Source organism: Mirounga leonina, unplaced genomic scaffold (assembly GCF_011800145.1).
Source record: "Mirounga leonina isolate KUSES-001 unplaced genomic scaffold, KU_Mleo_1.0 Mir_200, whole genome shotgun sequence".
In the NCBI taxonomy this organism is placed as follows: domain Eukaryota; kingdom Metazoa; phylum Chordata; class Mammalia; order Carnivora; family Phocidae; genus Mirounga; species Mirounga leonina.
In genome coordinates this window covers 12848071-12866446 of record NW_023270503.1, presented here as the reverse complement: position 1 = coordinate 12866446, position 18376 = coordinate 12848071, and the positions used below count along the sequence as shown (strand labels likewise).

The 18376-nt window shown below is 36.4% G+C and overlaps 1 protein-coding gene across 1 annotated transcript in view; it reads left to right on the top strand.

Moving 5' to 3' along the window:
• BRIP1 (BRCA1 interacting protein C-terminal helicase 1) overlaps positions 1 to 18376 on the top strand; it is a 188171-nt gene that overhangs the window by 125956 nt on the left and 43839 nt on the right. The window contains exons 14-15 of the mRNA XM_035026682.1: positions 15239 to 15398; positions 16042 to 16163. Coding sequence (XP_034882573.1) covers positions 15239 to 15398; positions 16042 to 16163 — 282 coding nt within the window. The remainder of the gene's footprint in view (positions 1 to 15238; positions 15399 to 16041; positions 16164 to 18376) is intronic.

Here is an 18376-nt window from a genome sequence, read left to right as displayed (position 1 = left end):
TTCTTTTCTCCCCAGGCCCTGGCAAATCCTACTTACTTTCTCTATGAATTTGTCTATTCTGGGTATCTCATAAAAATGGAATCATAGGGGCACCTGGGTGGCTCAGTTGGTTAACCATCTGCCTTCGGCTCAGGTCATGATCCCAGGGTCCTGGGATTGAGCTCCACATCAGGCTCCCTGCTCAGCAGGGGAGTCTGCTTCTCCCTCTGCCTCTGCCCCTTCCACCTGCTCATGCTCTCTGTGTCTCTCTCTCTCTCAAATAAATAAAATCTTAAAAAAAAAAAAAAAGGAATCATTTGTCCTTTTGCATTTGCCTTATTTCACTTTCCATGTTTTCAAGGTTTATCTACATTGTAACATGTATCACAATTTCATTCCTTTTTATGACTGAATATTCCATTGCATATATATACTACTTTGTTCATCCATTCATCTATTGATGGGTGTTTGGGTTGTTTCCACCTTACAACTATTGTGAATAATGCTTCTATGAACTTTGTTGTACAACTGTCCATTTGAGTTTTTGCCTTCACTTCTTTTGGCGATATACTCAGGAGTGGAATTGCTGAATCATATGGTAATTTTATGTTTATAAGCTTTTTGAGGAACTGCCAAATTTTTCCACAGAGGCTGTATCACTTTACATTCCCACCAGTAATGTACAAAGATAACAATTTCTCTGCAGCCTTGCCAACACCTATTTTCTGAGGTGTGTGTTTGTTTTATAGTAGCCATCCTAATGTATGTGAGGTAGTGTCTCATTGTAGTTCTGATTTGCATTTCCCTAATGATTAGTGAAGTTGTGCATCTTTTCATAGGCTTATTCGTCCTTTGTGTATCTTCTTTGGAGAAATGTCTATTCAAGTTCTTTGCCCATTTTTGAATTGGATTGTTTTTGAGTTGTAGGAGTTCTTTATATTGTCTGGATATTAATCTCATGAAATAAATGAGTTGCAAATATTTTCTCCTATTTGTGGATTACCTTTTCACTTTCTTGATGGTATCCTTTGATGCACGAAAGTTTTAAATTTAGAGAAGTTCAGGGCGCCTGGGTGGCTCAGTTGGTTAAGCAACTGCCTTCAGCTCAGGTCATGATCCTGGAGTCCCGGGATCGAGTCCCGCATCGGGCTCCCTGCTCTGCAGGGAGTCTGCTTCTCCCTCTGACCCTGCTCTCTCTCATTCTCTCTCTCAAATAAATAAATAAAATCTTTTTAAAAATAAATAAATAAATAAATTTAGAGAAGTTCAGTTCCTCTCCTATTTTTCTTTTGTTACCTATGGTTTTGATGTCATATCTAAGAAATCATGGTTAAATCCAGTATCGGAAGATTTTGCCCTATGTTTTCATGTAATAGTTTTATAGTTTTAGGTCTTACATTTAGGTTTTTGGTAATTTTCAGTTACTTAAATGGTGTAGGCAAGTCCTAACTTCATTTTTTTGTATGTAGATATCCAGTTTTCCCAACATCATTTGTTGAGAAGACTGTCCATTCCCCTTTGAATGGTCTTAGTATCCTGATTGGAAATCAATTAACAATGGTCTTAGTATCCTGATTGGGGAAAAAAAAAAAAAATCAATGCAAGGGCTTATTTCTGGGCTCTCTTTTCTATTCCATTGGTTTATATATCTGTCCTTAGGCCAGTATCACACTGATTGCTGTTGCTTCATTTTCTTTTCTCTTCATTTTCTTTTCTCCCCAGGCCCTGGCAAATCCTACTTACTTTCTCTATGAATTTGTCTATTCTGGGTATCTCATAAAAATGGAATCATAGGGGCGCCTGGGTGGCTCAGTTGGTTAACAATATTAAGTCTTCCAATCCATGAACATGGCATGTTTTTTCATATATTTATGTTGCTTTAATTTCAGCAGTGTTTTGTAGTTTTTGGTATACAAGTCTTTCACCCTTTGGTTAAATTTATCCCTAAGTGTTTTGTTCTTTTTGATGCTATTATGTATGTGTTGCTGAAGTGAGCACTCTTTCTGATACTATTGTGAATGGAATTATTTTCGTCATTTCCTTTTATGGTTGTTTATTGCTAGTGTATAGAAATGAAACCAAATTTTGCATTTATATCGTACAACTTTGCTCATTTCATTTATTAGCTGTAACAGGCCTTTTTTGGAGGAGGGAGTTGATGTGTATTCTTTCGGGTTTTCTAGATATAAGACCATGTTATCTGTGAACAAAGATAGTTTTACTTCTTTTTTTTCCAATTTGGATACCTTTTCTTTCTTTTTCTTGCCTAATTCCTCTGTTTAATTGAAGTGGCAAAGTTGGACATCCTTATCTTGTTTCTGTTTTTAGGGGGAAAGATTTGTGTTGTTCACCACTGAGTATCATGTTAGGTGTGAGCATTTCATAAAAGACCTTTAATATGCCTAGGAAATTTTCTTCCTTTCCTAGTTTGAGTGTTTTTATCATGAAAAGGTGTTAAATTTTGTCAAATGCTTTTCTGCCTCAATTGAGAAGATCATGTACCTTTTGTTCCTCCATTCTATTAGTGTAGTGAATTATATTGATTGATTTTTATGTGTTAAACAACCCTTGTGTTCCAGGGGTAAATCCCAATTGATCATGATATATAATACTTTTATCTTATTCTGTTTTATTTTTTAAGAATTTTTTAAGTTTCTGTTTGAGAGAGAGAGAGAAAATGAGACAGAAAGCAAGAGCGGGGAGAGGGAAAAGCAGACTTCCCACTGAGTAGGGAGCTCGATCCCAGGACCCAGAGATCATGACCTGAGCTGAAGGCAGACACTTAACCTAATGAGCCACCGAGGTGCCTCTATAATACTTTTAGAATGTTGCTGAATTTTATTTGCTAGTATTTGTTGAGGATTTTTGCATCAATATTTATAAGGGATATTTGTCTGTAGTTGTCTTTGCTTGTGATATCTTTGTCTACCTTTGGTATCAAAGTAATGCTAGCCTCTAGAATGAGTTAGGAAGTGTTCTTTCCTCTTCACTTTTTTGGGAGAGAGAGGAGGATTGATATTCCTTTTTTTATATATTAATTCTTCTTTAAATGGTGGAATTCACCAGTAAAGATGTCTGATCCAGAGCTTTTTTTTTGTTGGAGGTTTTTGATTATTGATTCAATCTCCTTACTTATTATAGGTTTATTTAGATTTTATTCATGGTTCAGTTTTTGTAGATTATGTGTTTCTAAACATTTATTCATTACATCCAGATTATCCAATTTGGTGGTATACAATTGTTCATAGTATGGTCTTATAATCCTTTTTATTTCCAGAGTTGGTAGTTATGTCTCCACTTTCTTTTGTGGTTTTTAATCATTCATTGAGTCTTCATTTTTCCCTTAGTCAAAGATTTGTCAATTTTATTGATTTTCAAAGAACCAACTTTCATTTCTCTGTATTTTCTATTCTCTATTTTGTGTGGTTTTGCTCTATTCTTTATTTTTTTCTTTCCTTCTGCTAGTTTTTGGTTTAATTTGCTATTTTCCAGTTTCTTAAGATGTACAGTTAAGATTAATTTGAGGGCGCCCGGGTGGCTCAGTTGTTAAGCATCTGCCTTCAGCTCAGGTCATAATCCCAAGGTCCCGGGACTGAGTCCTGCATTGGCCTCCCTGCTCCTCGGGAAACCTGCTTCTCCCTCTCCCACCCCCCCCTGCTTGTGTTCCCTCTCTTGCTGTGTCTCTCTCTGTCAAATAAATAAATAAAATCTTTTTTAAAAAAAAGATTAATTTGAGCTATTTTTAATGTATGCATTTATAGCTATAAATATCTTTTATAGCACTGTTGCTATATCATAAGTTTTGATATGTTTGTATTTTTGTTTTCATGTGTCTGAAGATATTTTCTAATTTCCTTTGTGATTTCTAGTTTGATCTAGTGGTTGTTTAAGAGTGAATTATTCAGTCTCCACGTATGTGCGTATTTTTCAATTTCTTTCAGTTACTGATTTCTAGTTTCATTCCATGGTTGTCAGAAAAACTACTCAATCCTTTTAAAGTTTATTATGACTTGTGTTGTGGTCTGTCTATGGTCTGTTCTAGAGGATGTTCCATGTGTACTTGAGAAGAACGTGTATTGTACTTTGTTGGGTTGAGTTTTCCATATATATCTGTTAGGTCAGTTTGTTTATGGTATTTTTCTTTTTCTTTTTTTTTTAAGATTGATTGATTTATTTTAGAGAGGGAGAGAGTGCAGTGGGGAGGGGCAGAGGGAGAGGGAGAGCAAGAATCCCAAGCAGACTCCCCGCTGAGCACAGAGCCCAATGTGGGGCTCAATCTCTCAAGGCTGAGATTGTGACCTGAGCCGAATTCAGGACTCAGATGCTTAACCTACTGAGCCACTCAGGCACCCGATAGTGTTTTTCAAATCATCTTTTTCTTTATTGAACTTCTGTATGGTTGTTTTGTTCATTACTGAAATTGGGGTATTGAAGTCTCTTACTGTTATTGTAGAACTGTTCATTTCTCTATTTTGTCCATTTTTGTTTCATAATGTTTTGGGGCTCTCTTCTTAGATATTTATGTTTATAATCACATCTTCATGAGTTAACACTTTTTTCAGTATATCTTTGTCTCTTTAACAGTTATTCACTGAAAATTCATTTTTTATGGTTTTGTGTTGTTGTCTGCACCTTTATTTCAACTTGAAGGACTTCTCTTTAACATTTCTTATAAGGCAGGTCTAGTGGCAATGAACTCCCTCAGTTTTGCTTATTCTAGGGAAGTCTTTAGCTCACCTTCATTTTTTACTGAATATAGTGTTCTTGGTTGGTAGTTTTCTTTTCTTTCATATATAGCATTCTACTGGCCTGCAAGATTTCTGCTGAGAAATTCACTCATCGTTTTATGGGGGTTCTTGCTTTGCTTTTGCTGCTTTCAAAATTCTTTTTGTCTTTGACTCTTGACACATTTATTTATAATGTGTATCAGTGTGACCTCCTTTGATTTCATCCTATTTGGTGTCTGTTGGCTTCTTAAAGCTGGGTGTCTGTTCTCCACCTTCACCTATGATTTGGGAAGTTTTTGGCTATTCTTTATTTATTTTTTAAATTTTTAAAAAAGATTTTATTTATTTACTTGAAAGAGAGAAAGAGCACAAGCAGGGGGAGCAGCAGAAGGAGAGGGAGAAGCAGGCTTCCCGCTGAGCAGGGAGCCCGACGCGGGGCTTGATCCCAGGACCCTGGGTCATGACCTGAGCTGAAAGCAGACACTTAACCAACTGAGCCATCCAGGCGCCTGTTGGCTATTCTTTAAATAAACTTTGTGCCCCCTTCTCACTTTTTTCTCCTTCTGGGAGCCCCATATGTGTATCCTTATCTGCTTGATGGTGTCCTATACATACCCTAGGCCTTATTCACTCTTTTTCATTCTTTTTCCTTTTTACTTCTCTGGATAATTTTTAATAACCTGTCTTCAAGTTCATGGATTCTTTATTTTGGTTAAGTCTGCTACTGAATCTCTTAAAGTGAATTTTTCAGTTCAGTTATTATTCAGCTCCAAAATTTCTGTTTGGTTCTCTTTTATATTTTCTCTCTCTTTTAAAATTCTCAATTTGCTTATGTTCATTTTCCTGAGCTTGTGGAATCTATGATGGTTATTTTGAATTCTTTGTCAGGTAATTCATATACCTCCATTTCTTTATAGTTGATTCTTGGAGTTTATTTTGTTCCTTTTTATCTACCCATATTGAAAAAAAAACCAGTCTTTTATGGACTGGCTTTGTAGCTACAGATTCTGGGGACCTCCAAAACCTTTCCTGTGGATGTGTCTTCTCTAGACTTGTATGTGTAAATTCCTAATTAGAGGGATTTTCCAATTTTTTTTTTTTTTAAAGAGCTCGTAGTCACTTGCTCCCTCTGGTTTTTGTCTGTGGTACTACAGGTTCTCTGGAGTGCTATAAACCGTCTAGCTCTCTTTTGTTTTCAGCAGCTCCCAGGCCTTTAGAGTATGTCAGGTCCCATCAACTCTCTGAGTCAGGCAAGACAGAAACCAGTCCCTCAGTCAGTGCCAAGCTGAATGTTGTTGTCCACTCTTCTCCCCATCCAGGGTAGAGACCACCAAGCTATATTGGTTTGTCTGCTATACCGCTAGTCCTCTGGAGTAGCACCAAGCTACCTAGCTGTCTTTTGTTTCAGTGGCCCCCTGGCATCTAGGGTATGCTGGGTCTTGTCAGTGCTCTGAGACAGGTGACACAGAAACCACCAGTCCTTCAGGCGGCTTCCTGAAAAAGTGCAACATTGGATACACAGTCCAACAGTTTCCCTGCAGAAATTGGGAGTTGGGGATTTTCTCCCCCTAATTAAGACCTGAGCCAGGGGGAAAGACTACGGTGAGTGAATGCATTCTAGTCTTAACTTTAGCCTTTGTGCTCAGTAGCCCCCATCTCAGCACCATTTCCTGTCAGTGCTTAGATTTAGGCAAGACAGAAACCAGTCTCCTAGGTACGTCCCCAAATAGTCTGTAGATTGGACGTATGTTTCAGCCTTCTCTTTCCCTCCTCAGGGAAAAGCCAGGGGTTGGAAATTTTCCCTGAGTCACACCATGCTGAGCGGGGGAGAGGGACTAAGGCAAGTGGTGCCACGACTTCTCCTGCCTTCTGTGCAGCTGGTTTCATACTCATCTAGGGACAGGAGCCTCTTAACTGTTTTCCAGATTTCTCACAAAAGTAATGGCTCCCTGTGTTGTTGGTGAATCGGTGTTTCCATGAGGGAAAGGAGGGTTTGTTGATGCACACTTACTGAATTTTTTAAGTGGAGATGTGAGTGGATGATGTGGTAAAATTAGTGTTTTGAAAATATTCTCTGGCTGAAATGTAAAGATGTAAGAGTGATAGATGAGAAATGGGGAATCCAGTTAGGAGATTATTGGAGTAGTTTTTCAAGAGATTTTAATAGCTTGGACTGGGGTGGTGGCTTTGGATATGGAAAGACAGTTGGAAAACAAAAATTAAGAGGGTTGGTAATAGATTGTACATGGGCAATGAGGGGGAGAGGGAATTGTTAAGGATGACTCAGTGTTCTAGCAAAGGCAACTCAGTGAATGGTGATACCCTTTATTGAAATAACAAACACTGGAATGTTATAAATTTGGTCTCATATGAGACATTTCAGGTGCCTTTAGATATCTAACTGGTGAATTTGACTAGGCTTACGAATATAGCACATAAAGGAGCAAACTGGGCTGTAGGTAGATACAAATTTTGGAGTTTTCAGGCCATATTTATTCTGCATCTTTAGGAATGTAATGTTCTCTCATTAGAATGTAAGTGCCATGAAGGCAGCTATCTTTTCTATGATGTTCCCTGCTTTATCCTTAGATTTTTTGATGTTTCTGGCGCATTGTATGAGCTAAATATGTTTATTGTTGTTTTACTATCTCCACCCTCTATCCCCACTGCCCTGATATTACTAAAAACATTCAAAAGAAATATATCCTGCTCCATTTTCACAATCATTATGTAATATTTCATACTTACATAAGAGCACATGTAATATATATGTGAGTTATGAAATATTAATATTAATAAACTAATAAAATGAAAACATCAAAACTGTCACTTAAGAACCAAATATTACTTTTATAGTTACGTGGGTGGTGTTAATCATTGTCCTGAAGTCATTCATTTTTTAAAAAATTTACCATGTGCATACATATTCCCTAATACATATATATTCCTAACATTGTTACTTGATTTTGCTTTTTTTTGAGTTTTTTAAAATGCCATGATATTGTATATCATTTTTTGCCATTTGCTTTTTTTCAATAATCCATGGTAGAAGTTATTTTTATTGCTTATCATAATCCATTGTATGAATATGAGACAATTGACATATTACGTTTAGTAAATATTTTTGGTTGTTTCTAGTCTTTTTATGTTCTGCTGTTTAAATAATGCTGCTGTTGACATTTTTGTAGAAATTGAGATGCTGATTTAAAAGGTTTTTTTTTTTTTTAAGATTTTATTTATTTATCTGACAGAAACACAGCGAGAGCAGGATCACAAGCAGGGGGAGAAGGAGAGGGAGAAGCAGGCTTCCCACTGAGCAGGGAGCCCGACACGGGGCTCGATCCCAGGACCCTGGGATCATCATGACCTGAGCTGAAGGCAGACGCCTAACCACTGAACCACCCAGGCGCCCCGCTGATTTAAAATTTATACAGAAAAGAGGGACGCCTGGGTGGCTCAGTTGGTTAAGCAGCTGCCTTCAGCTCAGGTCATGATCTCAAGAGGGTTCTGGGATCAAGTCCCGCATGGGGGGGGGGGGTCCTTGCTCAGCAGGGAGCCTGCTTCTCCCTTTGCCTGCCGCTCCCCTGCTTGTGCTCTCTCTCTCTCTTGCTCTGACAAATAAAGTCTTTTAAAAAAATAAAATTTATACAGAACAAACCTAGCATGGTCAAAATGTTTTTAAGTAATTCTTTTCCATTTTATTTCCCTCTTGAACCTAGAAATTGTTCCCCAAAAAACTGGAAAATATTTTTCCTATTTCTGTATAAATCTTTTTTTGTTCTGGTATAGAAGGCCTTTCTGTTAATATTCATTTCCAATGAATCTGTATGATTCCAAACTTAAAAAATTTATTGATACGTTTTTATGTATATTTTTCCATATTTGAAAAGAATCATTATTTTCCATTCAACACCAAGTTCCCTACATATTAGAGCAAGGTTGATGATTCTTTTTTTTTTGAGAGAGTGAGCAAGCGAGCGGTGGAGGGGCAGATGGAGAGGGAGAGAGAAAATCTTGAGCTTCATCCCACGACCCTGAGATCATGACCTGAGCTGAAGTCACACACTTAACTGACTGAGCTACCCAGGTGCCCCTAGAGCAAGGTTGATGAACTTATAAACGTCAATCTTCTTTATCCTTACTAATTTTGTCCAACTTATCTATAGATAGCTAAGAGAGGTACATCGAAATCCTCTGTAGTATTTAGGGAATTGATCAGTTTATCTTTGTATTTCTTGTCAGCTTTTCTTTTATATATTTTGAAACTATGTTTTATGCACAAAGATTCATGACTGTTACATCTTTTTAGTGGATGTACTTTTTAAGTATGTGGAATATCTGTTTCTTATAAAACTTTTTGCTTTGAAGTCTATTTTTTATGACTGTGATATACCTGATTGCTTTTGGTATATGCCTTGCATTTCTTTTTTTATAAGTTCATCTTCAAGATTTCTGTGTGGTTTATAAGTGTCTCTATTGAACAACAACATATAGATGATTATTTCTTTTTCTCTCCCCACCTCTTGCCTCCCTTCCTACCTCTCTTCCTTTTTATTCAAACAACCTGAGTGTCTCAGTTTTAATAAATGAGTTAAATTCGGGGCGCCTGGGTGGCTCAGTCGTTAAGCGTCTGCCTTCGGCTCAGGTCATGATCCCGGAGTCCTGGGATCGAGCCCCACATCGGGCTCTCTGCTCGGCGGGAAGCCTGCTTCTCCCTCTCCCACTCCCCCTGCTGTGTTCCCTCTCTAGCTGTGTCTCTGTCAAATAAATAAATAAAATCTTTAAAAAAATAAATAAATAAATGAGTTAAATTCATTTGTATTTGCTTTAATTCTGGGCATATTTTGACTTATTTTCTACCACCTTATTTTGGGCTTTCTTTTACCTCTTTTCCCCTTTTGTTTGTCTTATTCAATTGATATGTGTTTTTGTCCTTTTTCCCTGTAGTGGTTTGGAAGTTCTGTATCCTGTTTATCATTTTCTCAATGTAACATCTTTATTGTGATATAATTTGCATACAGCTCACTCATTTAAAGTGCAAATTCATTGGTTTTTATTTGATTCACAAAGTTCTGCAACTTTACTTGAACATTTTCATCACTCCATATCCATTAGAATCACTCCCCATCTTCCCCCTAACTTTCTCCCTTCCCCAGCCCTAGGCAACTTCTAACTTACTTTATGTCTCTATGCATTAGCCTAATCTGGAACTTACATATAAATGAAATTATACAATACGTGGTCTTTTGTGTCTGACTTCTTTTACTTGGTATAGTTGACCCTTAAAAAATGCACTAATCCCCTATGCAGTCAAAAGTGTGTGTGTGTAACTTTTGGCTCCCCCAAAACTTAACTACTAACAGCCTCCTGTTGACCAGAAGCCTTATTGATAACATAAACAGTTGATTAACATGTATTTTGTATGTTATATGTATTATATACTGCATTCTTAACAATAAGCTAGAGAAAATCATAAGGAGAAAATACATACATGGTATTGTACTGTATTAAAAAAAGTCTGTTTATAAGTGGACCCACACAGTTAAAACCTGTGTTGCTCAAGAGTCAACTGTATATTGTTTTGGGGTTCATCCATGTTAGAGCATGTATCAGTACTTGATTTTTATGACCAAATAATATTCCACTGCACGAATATACCATGTTTTACTTATCCATCAGTCAACTGAAAGATATTTGGATTGTTTCTGCTTAGGGATATTATGAATAAGGCTGCTATGAACATTTATGTACAAGTTTTTGTATAGACATGTTTTCATTTCTCTTGGGTATTATGAGTGTAATTGCTGGGTCAAATGGTAGCTCTGTGTTTAACCTTTTAAAGAACTGTCTGACTTCTTTTCAAAGCACCTGCACCATTTTATATTTTCACTGCAGTATATGAGAGTTCCAATTCTCCGTATTCTTACCAACACTTATTAAAAATAGATAAAACTGAAGAGCCAATTTTTTTCTTTTTTTCTAATTTCTGACTAAGAGCTCTCCTAGTTATGATCAATTATTTGTCTCTTATCTGCCTCAGCACCTGGGTGGCTCAGTTGTTAAGCAACCAACTCGATTTCAATTCAGGTCTTGTTCTTAGGTCGTGAGTTCAAGCCCCGTGTTGGGCTCCACTCTGGCATGTAGCCAATAAATGAATGACTGAATGAATGCTGGGCATGGAGCCTACTAATAAATGAATGAATGGTATGGTATGGCAATTTGGAAAGGCTGATAGGTGTCAAAGTGCATAAAATTTTCCTGGAAAAAATAGTTTAATACCTTCTTAGCTATGATTGGATAATTAAAATAATTCTTCCTTTTCAATTAAAACAAATTTGAATGGTTTCTATTTAGGGAAAAAATTTTGTCCTAGTTATAAAATTTGCATTAACAATTAAGTTTTTCAGCTCTAAGGCAAACCTAGAAAAAAATAGCCTGTCTTTTAGTGTTCCACCTTTCTCCTTTTTGTTCTCTCCTGTTCTCTGAATTATAATCTTGTATGTAAATATTATATACTAGCCATTCAGTTTTTTTTTTTTTAAGATTTTATCTATCTATTTGTCAGAGAGAGAGCACAAGCAGGGGAAGCAGCAGGCAGAGGGAGAAGCAGGCTCCCCGCTGAGCAAGGAGCCCAAAGCGGGACTCGATCCCAAGACCCTGGGATCATGACCTGAGCCAAAGGCAACCGCTTAACCGAGCCACCCAAGCATCCCAACAATTCAGTTTTAAAAATTTAATAGAATTAAAGAGTTTTAGAGCTTAAAGTTCCTTCAGATATATCAACAAACTTTAACAGTCTTATTTTGCAGATTATTTTTTTTAATTTCTATTTTTTTTGTTTTAATCTTTTTTATTCAGTAAACATCATATACTTATTGAGTACAAACAGACATAAATTAGTACATTTGAATTCATTAGGGTTTATTGTGATTCTAATCACAATAATTGATCTTGGCTCATTTCTTTTTTTTGGTTGTTGTTGTTGTAGATAATTTTTTAAAGACCTATTAATATATGACAGTTTGTTTTGTATTTGCCATAAGAGTTGCCTGAAGTGATTGATATAATGCATATTCTACTTTTTAATTGTAATAGTCATGATTTATTTACAAATCTGTGGCTATTTTCTTTTTCTTTTTTTTTTTTTTTTAAAGATTTTATTTATTTATTTGAGAGAGAATGAGAGAGAGCACATGAGAGGGGGGAGGGTCAGAGGGAGAAGCAGACTCCCTGCCGAGCAGGGAGCCTGATGTGGGACTCGCTCCAGGGACTCCGGGATCATGACCTGAGCCGAAGGCAGTCGCTTAACCAACTGAGCCACCCAGGCGCCCTCTGTGGCTATTTTCATTGTCCATAAGTTTTTGAAGTTCTTAGAATTTAAAAAGTCAGTAGATAGACTGAATTCTTTTCTATATAATGAGAATTTCTTTGAGGGTAAGTGTATGTTGAACCAATTTCTTTGTTATTTCTCAAACTTGCCTTCTTAAATAGATTTTATGGAATATATTTTGGAATGACCAACTTAATGATCTTCCTCAAGTAAAGTGAGAGGTATCCATCCAGATTTTTTTTTAAAGATTTTATTTATTTATTTGAGAGAGAATGAGAGAGAGCATTAAGGGGGGGAGGGTCAGAGAGAGAAGCAGGCTTCCCACTGAGCAGGGAGCCTAATGCGGGACTCGATCCTGGGACTCCAGGATCATGACCTGAGCTGAAAGCAGTTGCTTAACCAACTGAGCCACCCAGGTGCTCCAAGATTTTAAATATTAAAAACATATTGTACTGACAGTTGCTATTTCAAGATCAAGGAATCAAAGATGAAATGCTGTTTTCAGATGACAGAAAACAGTATATCATTGGATTAAATTGCATTAAGTATCAACAATTGTGCAAATTCATGACACATTTTACCTGGTTTTACATCCTTAGGATATTTATGTCTTCTAAACTGCTTATTCAGTAGAAAAATATAAAGAGATTAGTATACTATTCTGAACATTGTCAACTTTATAATAGTCCTATCTTATCTCTGAATACTTGTTAGAAGGTTTTCATACTTCCTAGCACTGATGAGAGACTGTTTTTCAAAAAGCAAATTATAACAGCCAACCCTTGAGGCACTCAAAGTAAAAAAAACTTTAGATTAATGATGGCCCTACTTTTTTTTTTTTAACCTAGTAACATGGTGTTACAGAGAATTTTTCTTTTTATTAATCAGGGTACCTTGATCGCTGTATAATACACAATGAGGTATTTTATCAATTAGTGATTTTCTTAGTGTGTTCCAGCTGCTATAACAAAATGCCACAGACTTTGTAGTTTATAAACAACAAAAATTTGTTTCTCACAGTGCTGGAGGCTGGAAGCCCCAAGATCAGGTTGGATGACGGCCCTCTTCCTGGTTGGTAGGCAGGGTCTTCTGTCTGTGTCTCATATGGTGGAAGGAGCAAGGTGGCTCTGTGGGATCCCTTTTATAAGAGCACTCATCTCATTCTTGAAAGCTCCATGCTCATGACGGAATCACCTCCCACAGGGCCCATTTCATAATACCATCATCTTCGGGGAATAGGAGTTCAACATATGAGTTTTGAGGGAGCACAAACATTTATACCATAGCCGTGATAAAATTTTATCTTATGATCTTAATTAAGTTTATTATTATTTTTTTTTGTAAAGATTTTGTTTATTTATTTGACAGAGAGAGAGCGAGAGCAGGAACACAAGCAGGGGGAGTGGGAGAGGGAGAAGCAGGCTTCCTGCTGAGCAGGGAGCCCGATGTGGGACTCGATCCCAGGACCCTGGGATCGTGACCTGAGCCGAAGGCAGATGCTTAACGACTGAGCCACCCAGGCGCCCAATTAAGTTTATTTCTAAAAAAGGTAAGAGTGATGGGGCACCTGGGTGGCTCAGTCGGTTAAGTGTGGGACTCTTGATTTCTGCTCAGGTCACGATCTCAGGGTCCTGGGATCAGCCCCTGTCGGGCTCTGAGCTCAGCAGGGAGTCTCCTCTTCCTCTCTCTCTGCCCTTCCCCCCCACCTGTGTGCATTCTCTCTTTCAAATAAATACAATCTTTATAAAAAAATCAGATAAGGTTGAAATTCTGAGGAAATAAACCATCTTATAAAAATTAGTTTCTGTTCTCTAGAGAATTTGGGGTAACGTCCTGTTGTTTGCCTACATTATAATAACTGGTCCGCATTGCATAGAACTCTGCATGGAATGAGTGGGTAAAACAGGTCAATTTAAATCATAATAATCTCTAGTACTGGCTTTTGTCCTTTTATTTCATTTCTTATGTTTATTGTTAACTTCTTTCTTTGCATTTACTATTTGATTTTCTAGTTCTTAAAAAACGCTTCATTCAATTTCATGTTTTTAAAATAAATACGTCTTAAACTATAAGGATCTATCTAACTTTACTGAATCCCCTACTTTGCATTGTGGGTGCTTTTCTTACCATTCATATCTAAAGATTTCATGAATTCTGTTTTTTCTCTTTTAGCTATGTGTTCTTTGTTTTTTCTAGTTTCATTGAGATGTAATTGACATGAAACCCATGTGTTCTTTAAGAATATAATCTTCAGTGTGGAGTTTGTTTGCTGGGTTTTTTTTACCCCACTAACTTTGTATTGTTTTTTAATCTAAAGTTACATTGTTGTTAGGATATGTGCTTAATCTGATACTCTTTGAAATTTGTTGAAAATCCTTTTATAATCCAGCACATGGTTATTTTTGTAAATGTTCTCTTGTGCTTGTATGTTTTCTACTTGTTAGCTACCTGAGTCTCTGTTTATATATGTATTTGATTCAGTTTTATCAGTGATGATCAAATTTTTAAATGGCTTAGCTGCCTATAGACTAGGTAAAATGATCTTAAAGAATCTTCGATAAAAAATCTTTAGTTGGTGCGCCCGGGTGGCTCAGTCAGTTAAGTGTCCGACTCTTGATCTCAGCTCAGGTCTTGATCTCAGGGTTATGAGTTCAAGCCCTGCATTGGGCTCCACTCTGGGCATGGAGCCTACCTAAAAAAAAAAAAATATATATATATCTTTAAGTGAGGATATTAAGAAATTTCACTTTAGGTTTAAGGAGACAACTTAAAATTTATCAACTTTGACAGAAGTCACTTTTTTCTGCTTTTGAAACCCCAAGATAGCGATCACAGAAGTCGTAGCAGCCCCAGCGGCAGCTGTAGTGTTAGCAGTACTGGAAACGCTAACAGCAGCAGCGGCGGTTCATTTTTATGGAGCTCTTACTATATGCCAGGCATCTTGCAGAGCTATCTAAATCGGTCAATGAATTTAACCCAATAACAACTCTGTGACGTATTCTTGTTTTTCTCCACTTGATCTTAGCCAAAAGGCCGAGAAGCGATCTTGTTTTTCTCATTTTATAGATGAGAAAAGTAAAATGCAGAAAGGTTAATTTGCTTGCTTTAGTCACATTGTCGTCACATTCTCTTTCAACAAACCAAGGTAAGTTTGGTTCATTTGGACACATAACAAGTTCATTTTTTTCTTTCTCCTTTTCAGTTATTAGAAAAGTTAAAAGAACGTTGGCTCTACACTGGTTTATGGCATAATCTAGAGTTGGTGAAGACAGTCATTGTAGAACCTCAGGGAGGAGAAAAAACTGATTTTGATGAATTACTGCAGGTGTACTATGATGCAATCAAGTACAAAGGAGAGAAAGGTAAATGAAAATTATTTGATGGCCAATGAAAAAATTTTTATCATAAAGTAAGTTGGTGCTGTCAGAATTTTGTTTATGTTATCTTTTTAAATGAATTGCACTTAAGAGAAAAATTATACTTTATAATCTGGATGTAAAGAAAATAAGTTGAAGAAATTCTTTTATTTGGAGCTCTTCTCCTATGAATATTTTCATTTGGAGATGCCAGTTCAACTTTAACAAACAGCATATATTCAGGTAAGGAAGATATTTAGTAAAGTCTTCCTTATACTACCTAAAATGTTTTGTGAAAGAGGGTGGATGGAGTATGCACAAATATCTTCCTTACTAGCCAGATGAACCCTACCTTTTGATGCAAATAATGTACTTTATGCTTACATTCTATTACATAAGGTAAATTTGAGTTTTCAAAACACAGCTAAAGTCTCAGGTTATCTGGGAGATACACAGTTTGTAAATTGGTTTGGTACCACAGAAATGTAATTTTGTGTCTGTTTTAAAACTTTATCTTGCCATAGTTTTTATTTTGATTCTTTTAAATTTGCTATGATTACTTAATTAGATCTTTTCAAAATGACAGCAGTAAGCAGTTTCAGGGAATTTTGGGTGTGCTTTTTAAAATCTTTATTTTTTGTTGTTTAAGATGGAGCCCTCTTGGTAGCAGTTTGTCGTGGTAAAGTGAGTGAGGGTCTGGATTTCTCAGATGACAATGCCCGTGCTGTCATAACAATAGGGATTCCTTTTCCAAACGTGAAAGATCTACAGGTAGGCCTTCAAAGCCTTAAGTTTTGTTTATCACAGAAGTTGTTGATTTTAAGTTTTTATTTAAATTCCAGTTAGTTAACATACAGTGTAATATTAGTTTCAGGTGCCGAAGTTCTTGGTCATTATGTAAAGTTAATCGTATGTTTTTTTTGTTCGTTTGTTTGTTTTTTGGTATCCTTAGATATTTTAATGCTTTGGTGACTCAGAATGAATGAGAAAGTTTTGGTAGACATCGATTTATTTTATTTTTAACTTATATTGTCTTTTGCTCAATAAGAGTGATTTTCGGTGGTGCCTGGGTGGCTCAGTCGTTAAGCGTCTGCCTTCAGCGCAGGTCATGATCCCAGGGTCCTGGGATCGAGCCCCGCATCAGGCTCCCTGCTCCACGGGAGGCCTGCTTCTCCCTCTGCTGCTCCCCTTGCTTGTATTCCCTCTCTCCCTGCCTCTCTGTCAAATAAATAAATAAAGTCTTTTTAAAAAAAGAGTGATTTTCAAAGTGATCCAAGACCAAGTGTCTAGATCAACACTTCCTGTGTAACAGTTGTAAATATAGTGTAACAGTTGTAAAATATAGTGGATTAAAACAACATTTATTAGGACTCACACATCAATTGATGGGGAGTAGTAGCTGGGGTTGGCTGAGCAGCTCTGCTGATTTCTGCTGGGCTCAGTCACCCTGCTATGGTTTCACCAGTGTAGATTTGGCCCAACTGGGTCAGCTCTGCTCTACATGTATCTCATCCTTTGTATACCAGCAGACTAGCCAGAACATGTTACCATGTTTTATACTTTGGCAGAGATATAAGAGGGCAGGCTTGATTGAGCAAGCACTTTTCAAAGACCTACTTATATCATATCTACTAACCTATTGGCCAAAGCATGTCACGTGCCTAAGCCCAAAGTCAGGAGCAATAGGAGAGGTGTGGGTTTCAATCACACATGGCAAAGGGCTTAGAGTCAAGACTCCAAAAAGGAGTTTTGGCTTTTTTCATAACTAAAAGATATTTGTAAGGCATCCATTCAAAAGACTGATGTTCATAAGCTTTTAAGAGTATAGGTATGTAATTTTTATAATAATCAGGAAGGCCTTTTATCATTTGGAAATGACCAGAATATAGCCATCAATACCTGAAATACCTGAATACCTGAAATAAATCAGAGCACTATTATGGCTGATTTCTTAAAATTCATAAATGATCCAATAAGTTATTGAAATTATTTATTTGGGATAAAAAATACAAATCAAATTTATAAATATATTAAATTTATTTATGTATTAATTTAATTTATAATTATAAATTAAAATATAAAAGAAATAAAAAGTTTGATAATGAAGTCCACTTTATTTTTTTGTTTTTGCCTGTGTTTTTGGTGTCATATTTAGGAAACTATTGCCAAATCCAAGCCTTGCACATTTGCCCATTTTCTTCAAAGAGTTTCATAGTTTGAGCTCTTAAATTTAGATATTTGGTTCCATTTTGAGTAAATTTTGGGTATGATATAAAATAAGGGTCCATCTTTCTTTTTTTTTTTTAATTTTTTTTTTTTAAGATTTTATTTATTTATTCATGAGAGACAGAGAGAGAGAGAGAGAGAGAGAAGCAGGCTCCCAAGGAGCAGGGAGCCCAATGCGGGACTCGATCCCAGGACCCTGGGATCATGACCTGAGCCGAAGGCAGACGCTTAACCATCTGAGCCACCCAGGCGCCCAAGGGTCCATCTTTCTTATATCTGAAATGAGTCTCTTGTTCACACCATATAGTTAGAGCATGTTTTTTTAATTCATTCAGCCAAATTCTGCCTTATAGTTGGAGAGTTTAATCTATTTACCAAGTAGTTACTGATAAGGAGGAACTTAGTTCTATTTAGCTGTTTTCTGTGTGTTTTCTGTGCTTTTTGTTCCTCAGTTGCTTCAATATTACTCTTTTTTGTATTTTTTCATTGAGTACTATTTTGATCCCCTTCTTTTCTTTTGTGTACATTTTTTGGTTATTTTCTTAATGTTACCCTGGGGATTACAAGTAACATCCTTAATCTCTGTCCTTCCCTTTTTATATTGTTACTGTCTGGATTGCATTTTTATACATTGTATGCCCATTAACATAATTTATAATTATTGTTTTATACATTTGCCTTTAAATCATATAGGAAAAAAATAATTACAAACTAAAAGTATAATAATACTGGCTTTTATATTTACCTACATAGTCCTC